The sequence below is a fragment of the Thalassophryne amazonica genome, chromosome 20 (genome assembly GCF_902500255.1).
Source record: "Thalassophryne amazonica chromosome 20, fThaAma1.1, whole genome shotgun sequence".
Taxonomy (NCBI): domain Eukaryota; kingdom Metazoa; phylum Chordata; class Actinopteri; order Batrachoidiformes; family Batrachoididae; genus Thalassophryne; species Thalassophryne amazonica.
This window is the reverse complement of record NC_047122.1, coordinates 12,879,704-12,904,198: the sequence shown is the minus strand read 5'-3', so window position 1 is coordinate 12,904,198 and position 24,495 is coordinate 12,879,704. Positions and strand designations below refer to the sequence as shown.

Below are 24,495 nucleotides of genomic sequence, written 5' to 3'. Positions count from 1 at the left end.
CACTCTGTATTGCAACCTCCAGAAAAACGACATCATTAGATTTCTTCTTTGAGCAGTAAGCCTTCTCATCACTTTGATAAAGAACTTAAAGAGTCTCAGGGGAGCATTGACTCACAACAACAGATTGATGGACATGTCCCATCGTGTCCTCGGAAAGGTGCAGCTTGAGGTGTTGGAGGCCACAAAGCCTGTGGTATTCCTGGACCTGGCTAATCATTTTTAATAGCATAACTTGCGGAAGAAGATGATCACTGATTTAGTCGCTGCAATGGCTTTTAAAAAATCTGTTTATATTTTTCACGGCTGTCAGTTGTTTTTCAGCAATAGAAAGTCCAGTGAAGGGTGTTATTTCTCCAGTGATGTAGTTTTCTGCTGATTTAGCTGACACCGCCTGTGAATGACGAGGAAAAATGACGAGGAAAAGCACATATGCGCAAAAATCAACCATTTAATATTTAGCTCATATGTCTCTCTCCCAGTGCACATGCACAGCGAGGAAATCTGACAGCAAACTGCTCAAAATACAGCAGAAAGGTAAAAAAAAAAAGCAGCAGATCTCTACGGAAATTTGACATCATCTATAGTGCACAAACCTCACGTGAGACAACAACACCTCACAAGAGGAGTGGAAGCAGCTACATAAAAGGGTGTTTTTGTGTCACCTCAGCCGATTGGGTGCATTTTAATCGACAGAATCACGACCGCCGCCGCCCTGTGTAACGTGGGCCTAAATGAACATGTTAAAAAAAAAAAAATAAGCAAAGAGTGCATGAGCGCACATACACAAACTAAAAAAAACAAACAAAAAAAAAACGAACGAAAACGAGCCCAAAACGAACTGGACAACTAATGTATTATTGTCGTTATTTATGAATATAAATCACTTTTTCTGCCAGTTTTCTTTTTACAAGTCAGCAGTAGTTATAAACAGCAAAATGTTAGGTCAAAGGTCACCTGTGGACTTTGTTTGAACACATTTTCAGGAATTTAATGTTATTTTAACATGGTGGAAAAGGAGAAAACTCTGGTGTGTACAAACCTGATGGGTAGTGCATCAACTATTATCTCCTGACACACACTGATGTGGGAGTGCTGCCACACATAGCGCTCATCTGCACACTGGGTCAGTGGTGGGCACAGCTAACCAAAAAGTCAGCTTCGATAACTGCTAATCAGCTAACTGAAAGGTTATCTTTTATAACGCTAAACCAATAAACCACCCAAAAAATTTATTGGGAGCTACAGCTAACTGCACACTCAGCTACTAACAAGCCGATTTTGAATTTAAACACCGCCGACGCTTCTGATAGACGCGATGGCGATCACAAACCCAAACACAGCCAATGAGTCAGCGCTTCTGTCTTTGTGCGCCCTGCCCACTGCTGTAGGGAAGCGTCATTTACCTAGACAGCATACAGTGGTCCAACTGTGATGCAGACATCTTGAAAAGGAAAGCAGGTTTGTCTTATGGTTTTGATTTATAAATCAAATTAATCCAGGTAGAATAACTACATTAATGTCAACCCTGCCATTTGTACAAAGTGGCAGCCAGGCTGCTTCTGCTGGGGTAGAGTTGAGCTCAGATCCTCTTAGCTGCCTTGCTGCTGCAAAATACATAGCAGACAGCAGCCAATAGGGTTTATAAATGTTTTTCACCATTACCATGTAAAAAATGTTATAAATTTATCAGAAGCTAATTGTTCCACTGATGGTTTTAGAAGTTAGCTGAAAAGCTAATCTGCTAACAAGAAAGCTAGCTTCGCTAATTAGCAGTTAGCGGATTAGCGGAACTGTGCCCACTACTGCACTGGGTGCACTTTGAAGATTAAAGGTCTCCATGTTTTTGTGTTTTTTGTTGTTGTTCACAGTACATCTGTTTTGAAAGTGATCAAACTTCACTCACTGACACCAGTAAAATGATTCCTAAGTGTGCACCGTCTTTCTGCTGGAAACGCAAATTCTGAGGAAAGCTGCAGTAACATGTACAGAAACTGTGTGGTGTCACAGCACACACTCACTTGGAGTTGCCCACGCTGTCGAGGACAACCTTCCCGCCACGACAGGAGGGATAGCGGTTGTAGAAAAATTCATACAGCATCCCATCATCCACCTCTGGAGTCAGATCTCCCACAAACAAAGAGTACATCTGACTGCAACACACAAGAGAAAGAAAACACACAGGCTGGTAGATCTTCATGGTTGGACTGGGAATCAGCCCAAACACACCCTTCACAATTCTGAGACACAAACATAAGAACTGCCTCCTCACATAAAGTTTTTTCATCATCATAGTTTTTTTAAAAAGCTACAGTGAACCAGACTTCTTGCCATCTACTGGCAAGGTTGCAGGTTGGCAGGGATGAATGCTCTTTGCCTTCAACTGTGATTAGCAGCAGCCTTTACTAAAGTGAAATTGATGAGGTGATGGATGGACACTGGCCCTGCACCCCAGGGTGCCAGACTGATCTCACAACTAGGGATGAGCGAGTACACCACAATCTGTATCTATTCAACCATCTAAATTATCTGTATCTGTACTCGGAGTGGGCGTGGCCTAAACCGGAAGTGGGCGTGGTTTAACCGGAAATGGGTGGGGCTTACATCTATACATAAGTCTGAAACTGATATGACTGATCAGAAGTTGCTATATTTATTGTTTATTTTAAAATTATTTACAGAACAGCCTCAAAATTGAGATTCAAATGAATGATTTTGATCACAAAAGTAAGAACTATTTACAGAACAAGTTTTTTATGAACTCAGAACATGAATTTTCTTGTGTATGAATGAATATTTACAGAACAGTCTCAGAATTGAGATTCAATGTTTTTGATCACAATAGTAAAGGAACTATTTTACAGAACAAGGTTTTTTTTTTTATAAACTCAGAACAAGAATATTCTTAAGTGTATGAATGAATAACAGAACAGCCTCAGAATTGGCATTCAAAGTAGTAGGAAATTATGAACCACTAAGTATGCATGAACAAGAGTTGTCATACTCAACACTACTTTCTTTTTTATTATTAATATTTTTTGGAAATCAAATAGTGATTTTTTTTCATTTATTTATTTATTTTTACAACCTAATGTTCTTGGCATTTTAATTAAGGTGTCTGTGTGTGTGACTGAGTGAGAGGTTGTTCTAAGAGTTTTATTTTTTTAATGATCTGTGTGAACTTGGTGATTCATGCAAACATCCAGTGATGGCAAACAGGGAAATAATATGTCAGCCTTGTTCACTGTATTCTTCTCAAAAACAGTGTTCAGCACAAGCAAAGTTTTCCAACTGACTTTATATCACCAGCCAGCAAATAAACAGTTAAAAAAAAAAAACTGACCAGAGTGGAGGCAGTGACTGACACAACACGAGCCGTTTTCAGCTCTGTCTTGTCAAATGCGCCACATATGTTACAAAACAAGTTCACCAAGTAACTTTAAATACCATACAAACCAAAATAGAGGCGAACCAAAGAAAAATTAAGGAGTACTGACACAGCGACGTGAGCAGACGTGAGAGAGAGAGCAGAGCCTGTGTGTGTGTGTGTGTGGGGGGGGCTGCAGAGAGACATGAGACGTGTCTGTGTAGGAAGGGGCAGGCGCTGTGTGTGTGACTGGCCAATCAGAGTGCGAAGACAGTCAGTTAGCCAATCAGGATTTTCCTTCAGCACGAGCAGAGATATTGACGAGTTTTACTTGGATCATGCTCGTGCTTGTCAAAAATGCTTTATCCGTACCGGATACTCATCTGAAACGAGTATCCGGCTGAACCCTACTCAAAACACCCTGCCTGTGGTACGAATGACAGCATGCTCACCTCAATAATGCACTCTGTTTTTGATGCTGTTCTGTTTTTTCTGTTTCCTGTTTCTTCGACTTGTTAAAATTTTGTAAAAACCTTGTAATTGTTAGAATGGCCTAAGCAGTGGATCAATCAATCAATCAATCAATTTTTTTTTTTTATATAGCGCCAAATCACAACAAACAGTTGCCCCAAGGCGCTTTATATTGTAAGGCAAGGCCATACAATAATTATGTAAAACCCCAACGGTCAAAACGACCCCCTGTGAGCAAGCACTTGGCTACAGTGGGAAGGAAAAACTCCCTTTTAACAGGAAAAAACCTCCAGCAGAACCAGGCTCAGGGAGGGGCAGTCTTCTGCTGGGACTGGTTGGGGCTGAGGGAGAGAACCAGGAAAAAGACATGCTGTGGAGGGGAGCAGAGATCGATCACTAATGATTAAATGCAGAGTGGTGCATACAGAGCAAAAAGAGAAAGAAACAGTGCATCATGGGAACCCCCCCAGCAGTCTAAGTCTATAGCAGCATAACTAAGGGATGGTTCAAGGTCACCTGATCCAGCCCTAACTATAAGCTTTAGCAAAACGGAAAGTTTTAAGCCTAATCTTAAAAGTAGAGAGGGTGTCTGTCTCCCTGATCTGAATTGGGAGCTGATTCCACAGGAGAGGAGCCTGAAAGCTGAAGGCTCTGCCTCCCATTCTACTCTTACAAACCCTAGGAACTACAAGTAAGCCTGCAGTCTGAGAGTGAAGCGCTCTATTGGGGTGATATGGTACTACGAGGTCCCTAAGATAAGATGGGACCTGATTATTCAAAACCTTATAAGTAAGAAGAAGAATTTTAAATTCTATTCTAGAATTAACAGGAAGCCAATGAAGAGAGGCCAATATGGGTGAGATATGCTCTCTCCTTCTAGTCCCCGTCAGTACTCTAGCTGCAGCATTTTGAATTAACTGAAGGCTTTTTAGGGAACTTTTAGGACAACCTGATAATAATGAATTACAAAAGTTCAGCCTAGAGGAAATAAATGCATGAATTAGTTTTTCAGCATCACTCTGAGACAAGACCTTTCTGATTTTAGAGATATTGCGTAAATGCAAAAAAGCAGTCCTACATATTTGTTTAATATGCGCTTTGAATGACATATCCTGATCAAAAATGACTCCAAGATTTCTCACAGTATTACTAGAGGTCAGGGTAATGCCATCCAGAGTAAGGATCTGGTTAGACACCATGTTTCTAAGATTTGTGGGGCCAAGTACAATAACTTCAGTTTTATCTGAGTTTAAAAGCAGGAAATTAGAGGTCATCCATGTCTTTATGTCTGTAAGACAATCCTGCAGTTTAGCTAATTGGTGTGTGTCCTCTGGCTTCATGGATAGATAAAGCTGGGTATCATCTGCGTAACAATGAAAATTTAAGCAATACCGTCTAATAATACTGCCTAAGGGAAGCATGTATAAAGTGAATAAAATTGGTCCTAGCACAGAACCTTGTGGAACTCCATAATTAACTTTAGTCTGTGAAGAAGATTCCCCATTTACATGAACAAATTGTAATCTATTAGACAAATATGATTCAAACCACCGCAGCGCAGTGCCTTTAATACCTATGGCATGCTCTAATCTCTGTAATAAAATTTTATGGTCAACAGTATCAAAAGCAGCACTGAGGTCTAACAGAACAAGCACAGAGATGAGTCCACTGTCCGAGGCCATAAGAAGATCATTTGTAACCTTCACTAATGCTGTTTCTGTACTATGATGAATTCTAAAACCTGACTGAAACTCTTCAAATAGACCATTCCTCTGCAGATGATCAGTTAGCTGTTTTACAACTACCCTTTCAAGAATTTCAAGAATTTTTGAGAGAAAAGGAAGGTTGGAGATTGGCCTATAATTAGCTAAGATAGCTGGGTCAAGTGATGGCTTTTTAAGTAATGGTTTAATTACTGCCACCTTAAAAGCCTGTGGTACATAGCCAACTAACAAAGATAGATTGATCATATTTAAGATCGAAGCATTAAATAATGGTAGGGCTTCCTTGAGCAGCCTGGTAGGAATGGGGTCTAATAAACATGTTGATGGTTTGGATGAAGTAACTAATGAAAATAACTCAGACAGAACAATCGGAGAGAAAGAGTCTAACCAAATACCGGCATCACTGAAAGCAGCCAAAGATAACGATACGTCTTTGGGATGGTTATGAGTAATTTTTTCTCTAATAGTTAAAATTTTGTTAGCAAAGAAAGTCATGAAGTCATTACTAGTTAAAGTTAATGGAATACTCAGCTCAATAGAGCTCTGACTCTTTGTCAGCCTGGCTACAGTGCTGAAAAGAAACCTGGGGTTGTTCTTATTTTCTTCAATTAGTGATGAGTAGAAAGATGTCCTAGCTTTACGGAGGGCTTTTTTATAGAGCAACAGACTCTTTTTCCAGGCTAAGTAAAGATCTTCTAAATTAGTGAGACGCCATTTCCTCTCCAACTTACGGGTTATCTGCTTTAAGCTACGAGTTTGTGAGTTATACCACGGAGTCAGGCACTTCTGATTTAAAGCTCTCTTTTTTTAGAGGAGCTACAGCATCCAAAATTGTCTTCAATGATGATGTAAAACTATTGACGAGATACTCTATCTCACTTACAGAGTTTAGGTAGCTACTCTGCACTGTGTTGGTATATGGCATTAGAGAACATAAAGAAGGAATCATATCCTTAAACCTAGTTACAGACCTCGTAGTACCATATCACCCCAATAGAGCGCTTCGCTCTCAGACTGCAGGCTTACTTGTAGTTCCTAGGGTTTGTAAGAGTAGAATGGGAGGCAGAGCCTTCAGCTTTCAGGCTCCTCTCCTGTGGAACCAGCTCCCAATTCAGATCAGGGAGACAGACACCCTCTCTACTTTTAAGATTAGGCTTAAAACTTTCCTTTTTGCTAAAGCTTATAGTTAGGGCTGGATCAGGTGACCCTGAACCATCCCTTAGTTATGCTGCTATAGACGTAGACTGCTGGGGGGTTCCCATGATGCACTGTTTCTTTCTCTTTTTGCTCTGTATGCACCACTCTGCATTTAATCATTAGTGATCGATCTCTGCTCCCCTCCACAGCATGTCTTTTTCCTGGTTCTCTCCCTCAGCCCCAACCAGTCCCAGCAGAAGACTGCCCCTCCCTGAGCCTGGTTCTGCTGGAGGTTTCTTCCTGTTAAAAGGGAGTTTTTCCTTCCCACTGTAGCCAAGTGCTTGCTCACAGGGGGTCGTTTTGACCGTTGGGGTTTTACATAATTATTGTATGGCCTTGCCTTACAATATAAAGCGCCTTGGGGCAACTGTTTGTTGTGATTTGGCGCTATATAAAAAAATTGATTGATTGATTGATTGATTCCACCACCGGCAGAACCCTCTTGTTTGCCAGGCAGAACACGTAAACATTGGCGAGCACGTCATCGAGCACGCATACGCTGCAACCTGGCGTCTCTTCTCCATACGATGGCCAAACAGAGTAATTTAACATTTTTCAAATTCAATTTTACTCATCTTCAGCCACTTATGTGGGGTCGGGTCGCCGGGACAACAGCTCTAGCAGGGGAGCCCAGTCTTCCCTTTCCGTACCACACTGACCACCTCTGACTGTGGGATCCTGAGGCGTTCCCAGGCCAGTGTGGAGCTATAATCTCTCCACCTAGTCCTGGGTCTTCCTCATGGTCTCCTCCCAGATAGAAGTGCCCGGAACACTTCTCTAGGGAGGCGCCCAGGAGGCATCTTTACCAGATGCCCGAACCACCTCAGCTGGCTCCTTTCACCGCGAAGGAGCAGCGGCTCTATTCCGAGCTCCCCACGGATGACCGAACTTCTCACACTATCTCGAAGGAAGACACTAGCCACCCTCCTCAAGAAGCCCATTTCAGCTGCTTGTACCCACGATCTAGTTCTTTTGGTCATGACCCAACCCTCATGACCATAGGTAAGCGTAGGAACAAAGACTGACCAGTAGATCGAGTGCTTCGCCTTTTGGCTCAGCTCCCTTTTCGTCACAACAGTACGGTAGAGCGAATGCAACACTGCTGCTGCTGCGCCAATTCTCCTGCCAATCTCAGGCTTCATTGTCCCCTCACTCATGAACAAGACCCCGAGTTACTTGAACTCCTTCACTTGGGGCAAGACTGTATTCCCTACCCGGAGTAGGCAATCCATTGGTTTCCTGCTGAGAACCATGGTCTCAGATTTAGAGGTGCTGATCCTCATCCCAGCCGCTTCACACTCTGCTGTGAACCAATCCAGTGAGTGTTGGAGGTCACCGGCCGATGAAGCCAACAGGACATCATCTGCAAAATGCAGTGATAAGACCCTGAGCCCACCAAACTGGAAACCCTCCTTCCCTCGACTACGCTTCGATATCCTGTCCATGAATATCACAAACAGGATTGGTGACAAGGCGCAGCCCTGGCGGAGGCCAACCCCCACCGGAAACGAATCTGACTTACTGTCAAGCACAGCTCTCGCTTTGTGAGTACAGAGATTGGATGGCCCTGAGAAGGGACCCCCTCACTCCATACTCCCGCAGCACCTTCCACAGTATCTCCCGGGGTATCTGATTATATGCATTTCTCCAAATCCACAAAACACATGTAGACTGGATGGGCATACTCCCAGGCACCCTCCAGGATCCTTGTGAGAGTGAAGAGCTGGTCGGTTGTTCCACGACCAGGATGGATCCTGTATTGTTCTTCTTTAATCAGAGGTTCGACTATTGGCGAACCCTCCTTTCCAGCCCCCTGAGTAGACTTTACCAGGGAGGCTGAGTAGTGTGATGCCCCTGTAGTTGGCACACACTCTCTGGTCCCCCTTTTAAATATGGGGACAACCACCCCAGTTTGCCACTTCTTGGGCACTGTCCCAGACCTCAACGCAATGTTGAAGAGACGTCTCATCTTAGACAATCTCTCCACGCCCAGAGCCTTCAGCATTTCTGGACGGATCTCATCAACCCCTGGGGCTTTGCCACTGTGGAGCTGTTTGACTACCTCAGTGACTTCCACCAGGGAAATGGATGATGATACTCCATCAGCTTCCAGCTTTGCCCCTTACTATAGAGGGCACTCAGGTCTGAATTTAATTACATTTTTGTATTAATGGCTCATGTGCAGAATGTTGAAGAAATGACTGATGCCTGTGTTAAACTCTGATGTGAATGAATGGGGCGCTGTGACTCCTTCAACTTTTAAAATATGTTAACTGTCTTGTTGTGGCACAAAGTGCCAGTGTCAGACTGAACAGTCCCCCCTAATAATTGGTCTGCCCTGCCTTCACTGCGCATGTGCCATTTGGGACCACAGCAGCACGTCTGAGATGGACTCTCTACACCCAAAGTGAACAAATGGATGAATGTGATTATTAACCATCAGTTAAAGTAAAACCTCTAAATCATTCTAAAGTCAGTTTTAAGCAGAAACAAGGCGAAAATTGGCGAGTCGTTACAGACGCTCTGAAATGACATAGGCACTGCAGCAGCTGCTGTACGCTCTGATCGCTCTGCCATCTTTTATTATGAAATAATGCTGAATTTATGTGTAAATGATTGTTGTACAAAAGCTTCAGCTATCTGTTGCTGAGACAGATGATGACTGGTGCAGTTGGAAGCAGAAACGAGGTGATAATCGGTGAATCGTTGCCGACATTCAAAAATGACGCGGCTGACTCTCCGAAAGACAGTTTGGTGCCAGGTTACAGCACACAGGTGTAGTCCGTTAATTGTGTGGTATCCCATGATCCACAAAAAATAAAATAATGTGAAAATACTCAGTTTTGAGTCTTGTGGCCCAGTCACACAGCACTTAACGAAGGGCAACAAAGCCCAAACGAAACAAGAAATCTGGACTTTTGTTGACATCATTTAACCTTCGCTCAGCTTCTTTCCTGCAGCTGGTGCTTCGTCTGGATTTTTAAACTGTTGAAAAATTTGAACGAAGGGCAATGAAAACCTCAAATCATCTGTATTTCGTTTTGTTGTCGTTCTTGACTTTTTATTGTTTGCTTAGTTTTTGTAACAGTGTTTAGTTTGACTTTGTTCAACCAACTGAATGTTTTCACACAGTACAAAAGCCATTTCTGAGCGCTGCGGCCACCGCTGTATTCGTGTACCGTTGGAAACTACAGGACAAACTCAGCCTGTTGGCTTGGATTTTTTTTAATCTGGGTGGGGGGGTCAGTTTCACTGGGCTCAGGCACCTTATATAGGCCAGAATTAATCTTTTGTGTGGACACAATTAATTATTTTGCAACAAGCAACTGCTGAAATTGAAACAACAAAAAAGTTGTGTAATTTCCAACGGTACTTGAACGCAGCATCAGTGACAGCAGCAGCTCCTGCGTGCACATTTTTATTAAATATAACAATATGAGTGTAGGAATGACAATCCAGCCCTTATGTACATGTGGCAACAGGTCGATAATTCAAATGATTATATAAAGAGCTGTTCTGGAAGGCAGAATTCATGTTGTAGATCAACTGCAGCTGGTGGAAATAACCGCACATGGGGAGTCAGTGCGCATTCACGCGGACTGACCAACTTACTGCTCTGATATATTGAATCATCTTTACACTTATATTTATTCCCCCTTTTGACAGTTTTCTGTTATAAATCAATATATATATGGCTTAGTAATGTAATACAGTGATACAGCACTGACCACGGCACACGTTTTTTTTTTTTTTTTGGAGCAAAATGTAGCACGCAGCATGTCGTCAGACAGTGAGGATTCTGATGATAGGAGATGATCCCTCTTTTGTTCGGGACAGGAACCAGAGCAGGTGGGTCCACCGACATGCACACAGATCCCCACAGCTCCGTCCCAGCGCGGAGTCCTGGAACGCACAGATGCAGACACACACTGCTCCAGCTGTGGCTCCAGGCACGTTTTGTTTAAAGCGTTGAGATCAACGTTAGCTTCGGTTTTGTTTAGATCCTCTTTCGTTCCTTTTGCGCTCTTGCTTCGCAGGCTGTTGGGTGATAAAGCTCTGTCACCCACCTTTTCTGAACGAATTGTGACTTTTTTACTTCGTTCCCTTCGTTCAGGAATCGTTGTTTGCCATGTGACTGGGCCATTAAATACTCAAAAAACATTACATATGTCGCCTGAACAAAGATTTCTAAAGTTTTTTTTCAACTTAAAACTTTATTAAGTACAAGTTCACTAATATAAGCATTTTTTTATACTTAAAATGTACAGTAATCAGATATTAATCATGAGGTAAAAACAGCATTTGTAAAGATTTTCTTCAGAAAACTGCTGTGGAGTTCTGTGATGCATTTCTGCACTCTGTCCTCTTCTGTGTTTTGGCCTGATGCCTCATTTCTAGCAGAGGTGAAAGTTGGATTGGGTTGAACTTTGACCGCTGCGGCCTGATGACAAGCGGCAATGCGCGCTTTCGGCGGAGTGTTGCATAAACTCGGTTTTTGAAGCAGCACTTCTCATTGAAAATAATGGGTTTTAAAGTGATGCGTGAAACACCCTGAATGCTTGCAGTGTGAAAGGTCCTTTATTCATGTGAAGCACCTTGATGCAGCTTTGTTGTGGTTTGCCACTATATGAATCAAAACATCTGATACTCCAATTCATAAAAATGAAGGTTCTCAAGCCTGATCAGGGACTCAACACACGGTGATCTGGGGTGGGTGGGCGGTACACTGGTGAAAATGTGGTGCCACGGCATGTGGATAGCATGAGATGCGCCAAGACACCCATCATTAGTCAAATCAGCCATAACAACATAAAATCTTCAGTTAAAAAGAAAAAAAATTATAATAAATGAGTGAGCTTTGTGTAGCTAAAACGCTATGCAGAGTTTACATTGGAAGAGTGAGAACACAAATGTTACAATATGTCCGCAGAGGTGAGCGGTACTGTTAATACTGTTGTATTTTTTGAAGGTCATCATTCCGTCAAATGCAAAATATTTTGTCTCTGAAAACTGGTAGAAGACTGAGCTGTGAAAATAATACAGTTGCTAGCGTGCATCATCATATTGTAGCAGTTTTGTTTTGCCCGTTTCGACTCACCCACTATCCTGTTTTCCAAAGTTGGCCCGGTTTAACTTGAATCTTGTGGGCTACAAGAAAACAAAGATCATGACATCAACAAAGATATGTGATTTCATTCTGTATCAAAAAAACAGAAATTACAAAAATGAAATAATTTTTTTGTACCGGATTGGCACCTGGCAATGATTTCCCATTGACTTTGCGAAGACATCTCTCAGCTGTGGCCTCATCTGTCATCTCCACAAAGCAGTAACCCAGCGCACCTCTGATGAGGAAACACACTGTTCAACAAGTGCCTTTCACACATGCACTGTCTGTGATCTTCCTGCAGAATGAGTACATGCCAACACTACATAGTATACAAATGTTTGAATGTTTATGAGTTCATGAGAAGTTGTTTATGAGTTCAAGTGAATGGTATGTTCCAACTTTCACTAAATTAAATAGTCGTTCCATTGAAAGAATGTAAAAACATTCATTATTTGTTTTATATAATGGCTAAAATATATCCTTGTCATTTTATATTAATTTACAAACAACAGAAAAGGGATTACATTTACATTTTGGTACCTCCTCAGTGCAGCGAAAAAAACAACATCAGAAATTCATCCAGTGTTGGTGCGTTACTGCTGCTTTGACATCAACAATGCAACACCAATAATAAATAGGAGTCCAAAAAAAATTCTGACAATGAAGTCCGCCATGCCGTGCATCAAATCGTTGTCCGTCAGCAAAATGAACACCGCCATGTTTGTTTTAAAGCTAAGTGCCGCCCGGCTTACATGAGCGTGCGCTTGTGCTCGCTCATACAAGCGGGAAGGCGCTTGTGCGCGCACTACCAGAAAAAAAAAAGAAAAGACTATTTCCTCAGTGCAGCAAAATGCAAAAATAAATAAATAAATAAAATAAAAAATAAGCAAAAATAAATAAATACATAAAAATCATGACAGACAGCTTACAGCACAGTGGAATTGTTTTTTGTGTGTGTGCGTGCGTATGTGTGCGCGAATGTGTGTGTAGAGGGCAATGGTACCAAATGTATGGAACCAAATTTGCACTCCAAATGCAATGCAACAGAAATGGGACAAATAATCCATGTCACGTGACATACAAAGCACCAATCAAATGACAAGGACCCACTTGCTTTTATATAAAAAAGCAGTGTCCTAAGCTCACTTTGGCTTTGATGTGACCCACAGTCTTCTAACAAGACTTTCTCTGTAATGTTGAAGAACTTCAGGGGAAAAAATTGAGAGATGAAATACTTTTTAGTTCATCTCAGCTATCGTTCTGTATTGGAGCGGATTCCAATCCTGTGGTGTCGCACTGCATGTGTGAAAGCAGAATATGTATCAATAACTGGATAGGGATCTGGTTCTCACCCAGTCATCTTGTTGCGTATGATCCGCACATTTATCGCCTGTTCACCCATGGTGGCAAACGCTCTTGTAATAAACTTCTCATCCATGTAGGTCTCCAGCTACAATGCAAATAGGGAAAAAATAAAATAAACAGTGTGAAACATGTTTGAGTTCCCTCAACCTGACTGTGTTCTCTTCACAGACATCCTGACTCATCTGTGCAGATTCTGAGGTATCAGCCACAGTCTTCATCAGAACACATGAAAGTGAACAGGATTTCATTGTTCTTAAGAGAATTCTGAACGGGCTGCCGCCATCGACTGCATGATGAAATCGTAACATCATAAACAATATTTTGTACCATGTTACAAGTGTAAAACCAATTTATAGGCTAACCAATTATATTGGTCAGGGTCCACCGGGCAACAAGCAAGGTAGTTTCTTGTGAAAGTGTAGACTCACTCCTTTTATCCTCATCGGTCTTAAACATCTTTCAATTTTTTTTTTTATTTTTTTTTTTTTTTTTTTTTTTTAAATTGGGTAGGGCCCCCTGTACACAGGACAGCTGCAGTTGTAATTCTGTCGTGTGACTTAAAACAGGCTCGATCTGCAGAGGTTACACAAAAACACCTTTCTGTGATTTTATGTTATCTGGGCACAAATTCCAAATATTACAACCACTGGCAAAAATTATGGAATCACTGGCCTCGGAGGATGTTCATTCACTTGTTTAATTTTGTAGGAAAAAAGCAGATCACAGACATGACACAAAACTAAAGTCATTTCAAATGGCAACTTTCTGGCTTTAAGAAACACTATAAGAAATCAGGAAAAAAAAGTGGCAGTCAGTAACAGTTACTTTTTTAGACCAAGCAGAGGGAAAAAATATGGAATCACTCAATTCTGATGAAAAAATTATGGAATCATGAAAAACAAAAGAACGCTCCAACACATCACTAGTATTTTGTTGCACCACCTCTGGCTTTTATAACAGCTTGCAGTCTCTGAGGCATGGACTTAATGAGTGACCAACAGTAATCTTCATCAATCTGGCTCCAACTTTCTCTGATTGCTGTTGCCAGATCAGCTTTGCAGGTTGGAGCCTTGTCATGGACCATCTTCTTCAATTTCCACCAAAGATTTTCAATTGGATTAAGATCCGGACTATTTGCAGGCCATGACATTGACCCTATGTTTGTTTTAGCAAGGAATGTTTTCACAGTTTTTGCTCTATGGCAAGATGCATTATCTTGAAAAATGATTTCATCATCCCCAAACATCCTTTCAATTGATGGGATAAGAAAAGTGTCCAAAATATCAATGTAAACCCAATGCAGATTTGAGATTTGTCACTGAATATGACTTTCATCCAGTCATCCACAGTCCACGATTGCTTTTCCTTAGCCCATTGTAACCTTGTTTTTTTCCTGTTTAGGTGTTAATGATGGCTTTCGTTTAGCCTTTCTGTATGTAAATCCCATTTCCTTTAGGCGGTTTCTTACAGTTCGGTCACAGACGTTGACTCCAGTTTCCTCCCATTCGTTCCTCATTTGTTTTGTTGTACATTTTCGATTTTTCAGACATATTGCTTTAAGTTTTCTGTCTTGACGCTTTGATGTCTTCCTTGGTCTACCAGTATGTTTGCCTTTAACAACCTTCCCATGTTTGTATTTGGTCCAGAGTTTAGACACAGCTGACTGTGAACCACCAACATCTTTTGCAACATTGCGTGATGATTTACCCTCTTAAGAGTTTGATAATCCTCTCCTTTGTTTCAATTGACATCTCTCGTGTTGGAGCCATGATTCATGTCAGTCCACTTGGTGCAACAGCTCTCCAAGGTGTGATCACTCCTTTTTAGATGCAGACTAACAAGCAGATCTGATTTGATGCAGGTGTTAGTTTTGGGGATGAAAATTTACAGGGTGATTCCATAATTTATTCCTCAGAATTGAGTGATTCCATATTTTTTCCCCTCTGCTTGGTCTAAAAAAGTAACCGTTACTGACTGCCACAATTTTTTTTTCTTGATTTCTTATATTGTTTCTTAAAGCCAGAAAGTTGCCATTTGAAATGACTTTAGTTTTGTGTCATGTCTGTGATCTACAAAATTAAACAACTGAATGAACATCCTCTGAGGCCGGTGATTCCATAATTATTGCCAGGGGTTGTAAAACCAGAAACACAATGACTTACTGTAGTTTGAATCGTCGATTTTTGAAATATTGATGTTCCTCGCAGATTATAACTTGAGTCCCTCATTTTGAACAGGTCCTGGACATGTGGTAAAAGGTTTTGTTTTTTGTTTTTTTTACTTTAAATATAATTTGTATTTTGCTATAATCAATCAGGTCCCAAAATGTTAAAATGTGTAAACAGACAATGGATTTGTTGGCTCACAATATGGGTTATTACTAATAATTCTTATGGCTTTCTTTGTAGTAAAAAGATTGAATTTGTATTTGTTTTGCAGGTGGTTCCCCAAACGTCAATACAATACATTATGTACGGAACAAGTAATGAATGATATAAGATAACTAATGTCTGTTGGGGAGGAAGTATTGTGCTTTATACAAAATGGCAATGGCTTCTGACATTTCTGATTTAATATAATTTATGTATGTTTTCCAACTCAATTTATTGTCAATGAAAACCCCAAGAAATTTAGTTTCATTTACAAGTTCAATTTCAATGTTGTGTGCTAGTAAATTCCTAGATAAATTCCTGGGGTTATTTCCAAATATGATACACTTTGTTTTACAAAAATGAATCAATAATTTATTTGAGACTTCCGGTTAGCGACCAATGGCGTAAGACGTGCTCCAGGAGCTCCGGCGTATATTTGTTAGAAACTTATCAAGGTGTTCTTTTTTTTTCAAGCTGTGCAAACAAAAACTGTTTCTACAAAACTACGTTGACTTTCGTAAGCACCGATATGCCTGCGAAACCCAGAAACATAACTAGCTCGATGATATCGCAGGCGCGGTCTACCTCAACGGCTACATCCTCGAGCCAGAGTGGCTCCCCATCGCTGCCCCCTGAAGCTAGTGCTAACTCTAGTGCCATTAGCCCGGACCGGCCGTCAGAGATTGTTCCAGCGGATTTTAAAGCAGAGCTGCTGGCTGCTATCCGGGAGATGTTGGGTGTTTTTAAGGCAGAACTACAGATGGCAATGTTCGAAACGCTGTCCCAAATAAAATCTGAATTGCAGAGTGTTAAGACGGAGCTGACGGCTAGCCTAGCCGCTACGAAGTCAGACGTGAGCGAGCTAACACAAACTGTGACGGCAATGGAGGAATCGTTGTCAACTTATACGGACGACGTGGTGTCACTCAGGGGTAAGATGGAAAGCCTGTCTACCAGAATCATTGCTCTTGAGAGTAAGTGTGAAGATTTAGAGGGGAGGTCCCGCCGCAATAATGTCAGAATCATTGGGCTATCTGATCAGCACGGTCCGGTTACAGCGGCCTCTATTTCAACCTTACTTAAAGATGCATTCAAGCTGGATAAAGAACCTGTTATAGATCGTGCCCACAGATCATTAAACCCAGACCCGGAGAGCGACCACGTCCAATAATAGCGCATCTGCATTATTATGCGGACTGCGCAGACATTCTGCAGCGGGCCAGAAACGAGCAGCGGATCAGGATCGGAAACTCAACGATCTCCGTCTTCCCCGACCTCACAGCGCGGACGGCGAAAGCATGTGCGGCCTTCAACGATGTCAGACGTCAACTCTGAGACATCCCAGGAGTATGGTATGGTCTGATATATCCTGCACGCCTTCGAATTATGACGAGTGGAGGAGTCACTTCATTGGGAGAGGCGGCTGTCTTCGTGAAGACACTCATACAGAAACAAGTTTTCCGTAACGGTTTTATTTTGTGAGCCAATTACCTTCAAAATGTCTTTGAACATTACCTCATAAATTTAATAATGTGTGTGATGTTTTGCTTTACTGTACTTTTGTAAATTAGAATGGCAAGGGCTTTATTTTGTAATTATAATTACACTGAGTATTTTTTTTTTATAAGTGAGATTTACATTTTGCCCAGCTTTGTACAATTTAAATATGTTAAATATACACCTTGTAGCTTGTTCAGTTAAATAGTTTATAGTTACGCAGGAGTTCCGGGTTGGATAATCGTGAGTATGGCGATTCAGGCAGATACTAGGAGTTTAGTAGTAGGAGTTTTAGCTCCTTGTGGGGCTTGCACTGGTACCTCATCATTTGGGGATGAGGTAAAGGTAAGTGCGGGGGGAGGGGGGTCAGGGTCATTGTCATTTTTTTTTTTTTTTTTTTTAGGGGGAGGGGGCAAAACATGATTGCTACCTCATATTTGACACAAATTGTAGATGGTTGGCACTAAGATGTCTGATGTGAGATTTATTAGTTGGAACATTAATGGTTTGGGGAATGCAGTCAAGCGTTCAAGGGTATTTTCTCATTTAAAGCGGTTAAAACCTGACATTGTGTTTTTGCAGGAGTCGCATATGAGAACTAATGATCAAACTCGACTAAAATGTCCCTGGGTTGCTGAAGTTTTTCACTCCAGCTTCAATTCCAAGGCCAGAGGGGTTGCCATCCTGATAGGTAAAACAGTCCCATTCACACAGACAAAAATTATCTCGGACAGGAATGGCAGGTATTTGATTATTCTAGGGACCATATATCGGATTCCTGTTTTGCTCATCAATGTTTATGCACCAAATTTCGATAACCCTAGCTTTTTTAATAGTTTATTCGAAAATTTACCATCTTTAAATGACTGTTTTTTAATCTTTGCGGGGGACACGAACTGTGTTATTGACCCACAATTAGATCGTTCCAAAGCAAGTTTAAATCAGTCACAGATGTCAGAAACTCTATGCAATTTTATGTCCAATAATGGCTACATAGACACCTGGAGATTTCGGAATCCAACAGGCAGGCAATACTCATTTTATTCACACGTACACCAGACTTTCTCCCGAATCGACTATTTCTTTGTTGATGCCAGACTAACACCCAAATTAATGGATATCACTTACCATCCAATCATTATTTCGGATCATGCACCTTTATCCTTGGATATCCGGATGTCATCCGAGCCTTGCTATGTCACTCAGTGGAGATTCAACATATCCCTTTTATTTATTTATTTATCTATAAATTTAATGTGTTCACTGTGAATGCAATTAAGGAATTCATTTCTTTTAACCAATTTAAATCTGAACCCATCTCAAGTGCACTCCTGTGGGAGTCTTTAAAGGCCTACCTAAGGGGACAGATTATTTCGTACTCAGCACACAAGAAAAAATTACAATTATTAAAGATCCAAAAGCTTTCAGCTGGTTCAGAACAGGTGGATCAACAACTCACAACCACACCATCCCCTGACTTACTGAAGCGCCGTGTGGCACTACAAACAGAGTTAGACTTGATTACTACCGCAGAGGCGGAGCACTTATTATTACATTCTCGCTCTAGATATTATGAACACGGAGACAAATCTGGAAGGTTGTTGGCTCATCAGCTACGTAGGCATGCTGCTGCATGTTTAATATCTCGGGTAAAAGATGAGTCGGGAGTGGTGGTAGAACAACCAGCCCTGGTAAATTCAGTATTTTCATCTTTTTATAAATCATTATATAGGTCTGAGCCCCCATCTGATTTGACCGATATGCAGGCATTTTTGCAGGACTTAGAATCCCCAGAACTGAATACAGACATGATGAATACATTGGAAACTCCATTGACAATACAAGAACTCACATCAGCTCTCCAAAAAATGTAAAGCCATCAGGTGCCAGGACCAGATGGGTTCCCGGTCGAATTTTTCAAAGCATTCCACAACCAACTTGTTCCATTATTACATTCTGTTTATGTTGAGTCTCTATCTGGTGGTTCGCTCCCATTTACACTGAGGCAGGCCTCCATTAAAGTTCTTCTTAAGAAGGACAAAGATCCAGAACTTTGTTCTTCCTATAGGCCTGTCTCGTTGATGAATGTGGACACCAAGGTTCTTGCAAAGGCTCTAGCGCTCCGGCTTGAGAAGGTACTCCCGTCAATTATATCAAAAGAGCAGACTGGTTTTATAAAAGGACGGCAACTTTTTTATAATGTCCGCACCTTATTAATGTTATTCACTCTAGAGCAGATGCCACCATGCCTGAAGTGGTAATCTCTATCGACGCTGAAAAGGCGTTTGATCGCGTGGAATGGTATTATCTATTCGCAGTTCTGGCAAAATTCGGATTCGGCAAGGTTTTTACTTCATGGGTACAGCTCCTTTATACATTACCATGTGTTAATGTTATAACCAATAAAGTGCAATCTAGTTATTTTTCTCTAAACCGTGGCTGTAGACAAGGCTGTCCTTTGTCCCCTCTTCTTTTTGCTCTTGCAATAGAACCCCTGTCTATTTACTTGAGGTCTTCTCCAACTTTTACAGGTATTATTCGCTCGCGTATGGAACTCAAATTACCTTTATATGCCGATGATTTGTTACTGTATGTCGCAGACCCAGTCAAAACCTGTCCCAATATTCTCTCTTTTTTTCACAGATTTGGCTTGTTTTCGGGTTATAAGGTTAATGTATCTAAAAGCCAATGTTTTCCGGTTAACACTCAGGCAATGCGACTCTCACAATCTGATATTCCTTTTCAGTTGAGTGTGACGGGATTTAGATATTTGGGGGTCCGTGTAGCCAGATCCTATAAATCTCTATATGCTGAAAATTTTACTCCTCTAATAACTGCGATCAAGGCAGATTTTCAGAGATGGAGCTCTCTCCCTCTGACACTGATAAGAAGAATTAATGTGGTCAAGATGAATGTTCTTCCTAAGTTTCTGTTCTTGTTTCAATGCTTGCCTTTATTCTTATCAAAAAAGGTTTTTAAAAATATTGACACTGTGATCTCTCATTTTTTGTGGAACGGCAAGAAACCCAGGGTTAGACTGAAAATCCTCCAAAATTGTAAATTTGATGGTGGTCTAACTCTACCGAATTTTAAATTTTATTACTGGGCTATAAATATAATCAACATTACATACTGGCTAAAACTAACTGACTTACCCTGGTGTCAATCAGAATCACAGTCATGTTCCTCATCCTCTTTACCGGGTTTGATAACAGGACCTGTTTCGGCCAACCCCTCTGGTTTTACAGGCAACCCTGTGGTCATTTCTACTTTAAAGATATGGTTTCAATTCAGAAAACAGTTTAAATTTATTGACCCCACCACATCAACTCCATTGTTGAGAAATAATATGTTCAAACCTGCATTCACAGATCCGGTCTTCGCTGGGTGGTATGATAAAGGTCTTAAGCGTTTTAAGGACTTCTATAGAGATGGTATTTTTTGCTCTTTTGCAGAATTAGCTGGTGAATCTGGGCTTCCACCCTCTCATCTTTTTAAGATATTTTCAAATTAGGAATTGTATAAAATCTGTTTACGGGCTTCCCTCAACTCCCAGCAGATCAGACCTGGGATGAACTTTTACAATTTAATCCCTCAGAGATCTTTAATTTCGAAAGTATATAGCACTATACAGTCCTATGATGGTTACTTGACAACAAAGACAAAGGAAACATGGGAGCATGAGCTGGGCTTGGTCTTTGAAGACCACTGGTGGGAATCGGTATTAGGTGGTATTCATAAGATATCTATTTGTGCCCGCCTAACTCTAATACAATTTAAGGTTGTGTTCAGATGCCATTACTCTAAAACTCAGCTGGCACAGATAGTTCCAAATACAGCAGACATCTGTGATAGATGTTCTGGTTCTCCTTGTAATTTGACACATATGTTTTTTTTCCTGTTCAAGTTTAATAAATATCTGGCAGACATATTTTGACACAATGTCTAAAGTACTTTTGAAGACGATTGCTGTATCTCCCCATATAGCTATTTTTGGCCTTCCTAAAGATTATAATAACTATACAGCTACCCAAAGAGAGGTCTTGGGTTTCACATCTTTAGTTGTGAGACGACATCTCCTCCTAAATTGGAAATCAGTAAATGTTCCATGTAACAAACTCTGGATTAGCGAGGTCATGTCCTTCTTAAAATTAGAATAAATAAGATTTATCAGGCAAGGAAATGTGAGTATATTTGACACAAAGTGGCGACCATTCATTTTGTTTTTTGACTCAAATTAGTTCCTACATCTCCTTTCATTTCCCCTTCTTTTTATTTTGGTACCTAATTTTATTTATTTATTTATTTTAGTTTGTATTTATTTACTTTTATTTATTTTTTTTGGATGGGAGGAGGGAACGGGGGTTTGTCTGTGTGTGAGTTTTGTTTTTTTATATTAAGACTACATTTTTCTTTTTTCAGTGCAATACTATTGAAGTGCAACGGTATGCTGAGGATATGGTATCAATATTTTGAGCACACTTTAAATATCGCTGTTATCTTTACTTTGCACTGTTCTCCAACTTTTTTTCTATAAAAATGTAAAAAGGTGTGGAAATGTGGAAATGTATATGCACATTGAATTGACTTTTGTTCCATGTACTCCAATAAAAAAACATATGAAAAAAAAATGTATTTATTTGAATCAAACCATTCTTTGAACGTCTGTAGTTCCCTCTCCATCATGTCCAGAACCTCTTCCAAATGATCCCCACTACAAAACAGTTGCGTCATCAGCAAATAAAATTCAACTCACAAACCTAGAAACCAAACATACATTAATACACAAAAGAAACAACAAAGGCCCAAGAACTGAGCCCTGGGGCACCCCACAAGTACACTTCAAAAATTCTGAATTCATCCCACCAACATGAACACACCCATTGCTGAGATACCTTGCTATCCAATCATGAGCTAATCCTCTGATACCATACTTCCATAGTTTATCCAGTAATAAGGTGTGATCTATGGTATCAAATGTGTTCTGTAAGTCGAAAAAACCCCTATAGTATATTGTTTATTTTCAATTGCATTCGTAGAATGTTCCACAAAATCAATTACCGCCAATGAAGCAGTCAGATTTTCCATATTGCTGCTCATTTAATGTGTGATGTTTGGATATAAAATCATCTAACCTCCTAATGAATACTTTTTTCAGAATTTTTGAAAACTGAAGTAAAAATAAGATTGGCCTGTAGTTTGAAAAAACATGTTTGTCACCAGATTTGAACAGCAGTATTACTTTGGGTATTTTCATTTTGGAAGGAAATCTCCCAGTCATTAATGACAAACTACAAATATAAATTAAACGCTTAGCGACATAATCAATATTTATCAAAAACATGCAAAAATTATCACAATCAGTAGATTTTTTTTTCCCTTTTTGTTCATGAACTATATCAATTATTTCATATTCATCAGTTTCTCTGATAAACATTGAATGTGAAAGGTTATTTCTTGTTGTACTGTTATCCCAAGAACACATATTAGAAGGTACTATTGAGTTTGCAGAGTTTTTCCCACCATTAGCAAAATAATCATTAAAATGATCTACTATGGCTTTCTTTTCCTTAACACTTGTTTCAGTATTTGTGTAAAAATATGTTGGATAATCTTTGACAACTTTTTCATTTTTGATGATTTTGTTAAAGAGCTTCCAAGTACCTTTAATGTTTTTTTTTCTTCTTCAATAAATCACTGTAATACTGCCTTTAGCAAGACTGCATAATATTGGTTAGCTTGTTTTTATATGTCTTGTATTTACTTTCAGCTTCAATTGCTCTGAGTTTTAAGAATTTCTTGTACAAAGTTTTTCTTCTTACATGCACTCAGCAGTCCCTTTGTGATCCAGGGTTTAGCGGTATTTCACTTATTACCAAGTTTTAACATCAATGGACAATGTTTATCATATAATTTTGAAATAATGGAGATAAATGATTTGTATGATTGATCAATATCCTCGGTATAAATATCACGCCAGTTTGGTGCATTAAATCCGTTCTAAGATTTGCCATAGTATCTTCTGTTATTTTCCTTTTGAAATTTGTAATTTCAGTATGATCAATTTCATCAACTAAGGAATTGTAAGTAACAAAGACTGGCAAGTGATCACTAATGTCACTAATAAGTTACCCACCTGTTAAATTCCCATCAATGACATTTGTTTAGGTGTCCGTGAGTTCATAGCAATCCTAGTTGGATGCGTTATCACTGGAAACAATCCCATACAAAACACAGAGTCTAAAAATTAAGCTATTTATAGTTGACTATGAGGACTTAGAAAATCTATGTTAAAGTCTCCAGACAAACAAATTATTGTTTTTGAATGAGTTGTACAATTAAATCAATTTCTCCACAAAAATGTTTATATTTAATCTGGAAACTCTATAGATGCAACTTATATTTTTTTGATTTTTCCACATATAATTTCCACAGTAACACATTCCATGATGTTATCTAAAGAAAATAACATATTTGGAACAATTTCACAGTGATTGCTAGATCTAACATAGAGTGCCACCCCCCACCTCATTTATTTGCCCATTTCTAGCAAAAAAAGAAAAAAAAGAAAAATCATAACCCTCAAGCTGGACAGAGTCAACATACCCATCTTTAACTGAAAAAATTTATTAGCAGTTTTTAAACAGTCCTAAATTTGAGAAATTCAAAGAAAGACATCTGCTGTTGAAATGTATAATTGAGAATGTCCCGTTTATGCAGAAATAATGCTTTTAATTGTTCCTCAGTGAAATAATTACAAAGATGATTTCTATCTTCAAGAAAAAAAAAAAAGAGTCTGGATCAATATTATTTTCAATCTTATGACATCCGTGTTTGGCCTCATCAAAAACTTGCAAGTTGAGCTCCTGTACAGGAGTAAATTGTAAAGAATCAGTTGACATAATAAAAGAAATATAATCCACAGTCCAAGCAATGCAGTTAAATAAAGTCTAACTTCATGATATGAACCTAAACATGATAAAGAATTCCTCAAAATTTGTCCCATAACAAAGGATGAAGAAAAAAGATGAAAAGACCACTCCAAGTAAGCAACAGTTTCAACAATCACTTAACATTATCCAAGTCCGAAAGCTCACTTATCAACATAACTTTCACCTCCTCCGGTGTTCCATTTAATATAATCCACACTTTACAATTTCTGGTCCAGGTTGCTTGTATTTTTTTCTGCTTTCTCAAGGCTCTTGCTTGTCTGGCTATCTCGGCATTTTTCTTTGTCAAGTGTTCATTTACATACACATCGGTCCCTCGTAATATTTTTGTTTGTCGAAGCAAATCATTCTTGAACTTCCTGTTCACGAACCGGATAATAATGGCAAGTTTAGACTTATTGTCTTTTCTTGGTAATGAATGGCAGTCTGCAATGTCACTATTGTT

General features: G+C 39.8%; 1 protein-coding gene across 2 annotated transcripts in view; it reads right to left on the bottom strand.

Moving 5' to 3' along the window:
• Nucleotides 1-24,495, bottom strand: part of LOC117502429 (tRNA selenocysteine 1-associated protein 1-like) — a 75,931-nt gene that overhangs the window by 22,704 nt on the left and 28,732 nt on the right. For both annotated transcript variants that reach the window (XM_034161485.1, XM_034161486.1), the window contains 4 exons: nucleotides 13,219-13,316; nucleotides 12,002-12,101; nucleotides 11,855-11,904; nucleotides 2,019-2,150 (listed from right to left, as the gene is read on the bottom strand). In XM_034161485.1, coding sequence (XP_034017376.1) covers nucleotides 2,019-2,150; nucleotides 11,855-11,904; nucleotides 12,002-12,101; nucleotides 13,219-13,316 — 380 coding nt within the window. The remainder of the gene's footprint in view (nucleotides 1-2,018; nucleotides 2,151-11,854; nucleotides 11,905-12,001; nucleotides 12,102-13,218; nucleotides 13,317-24,495) is intronic.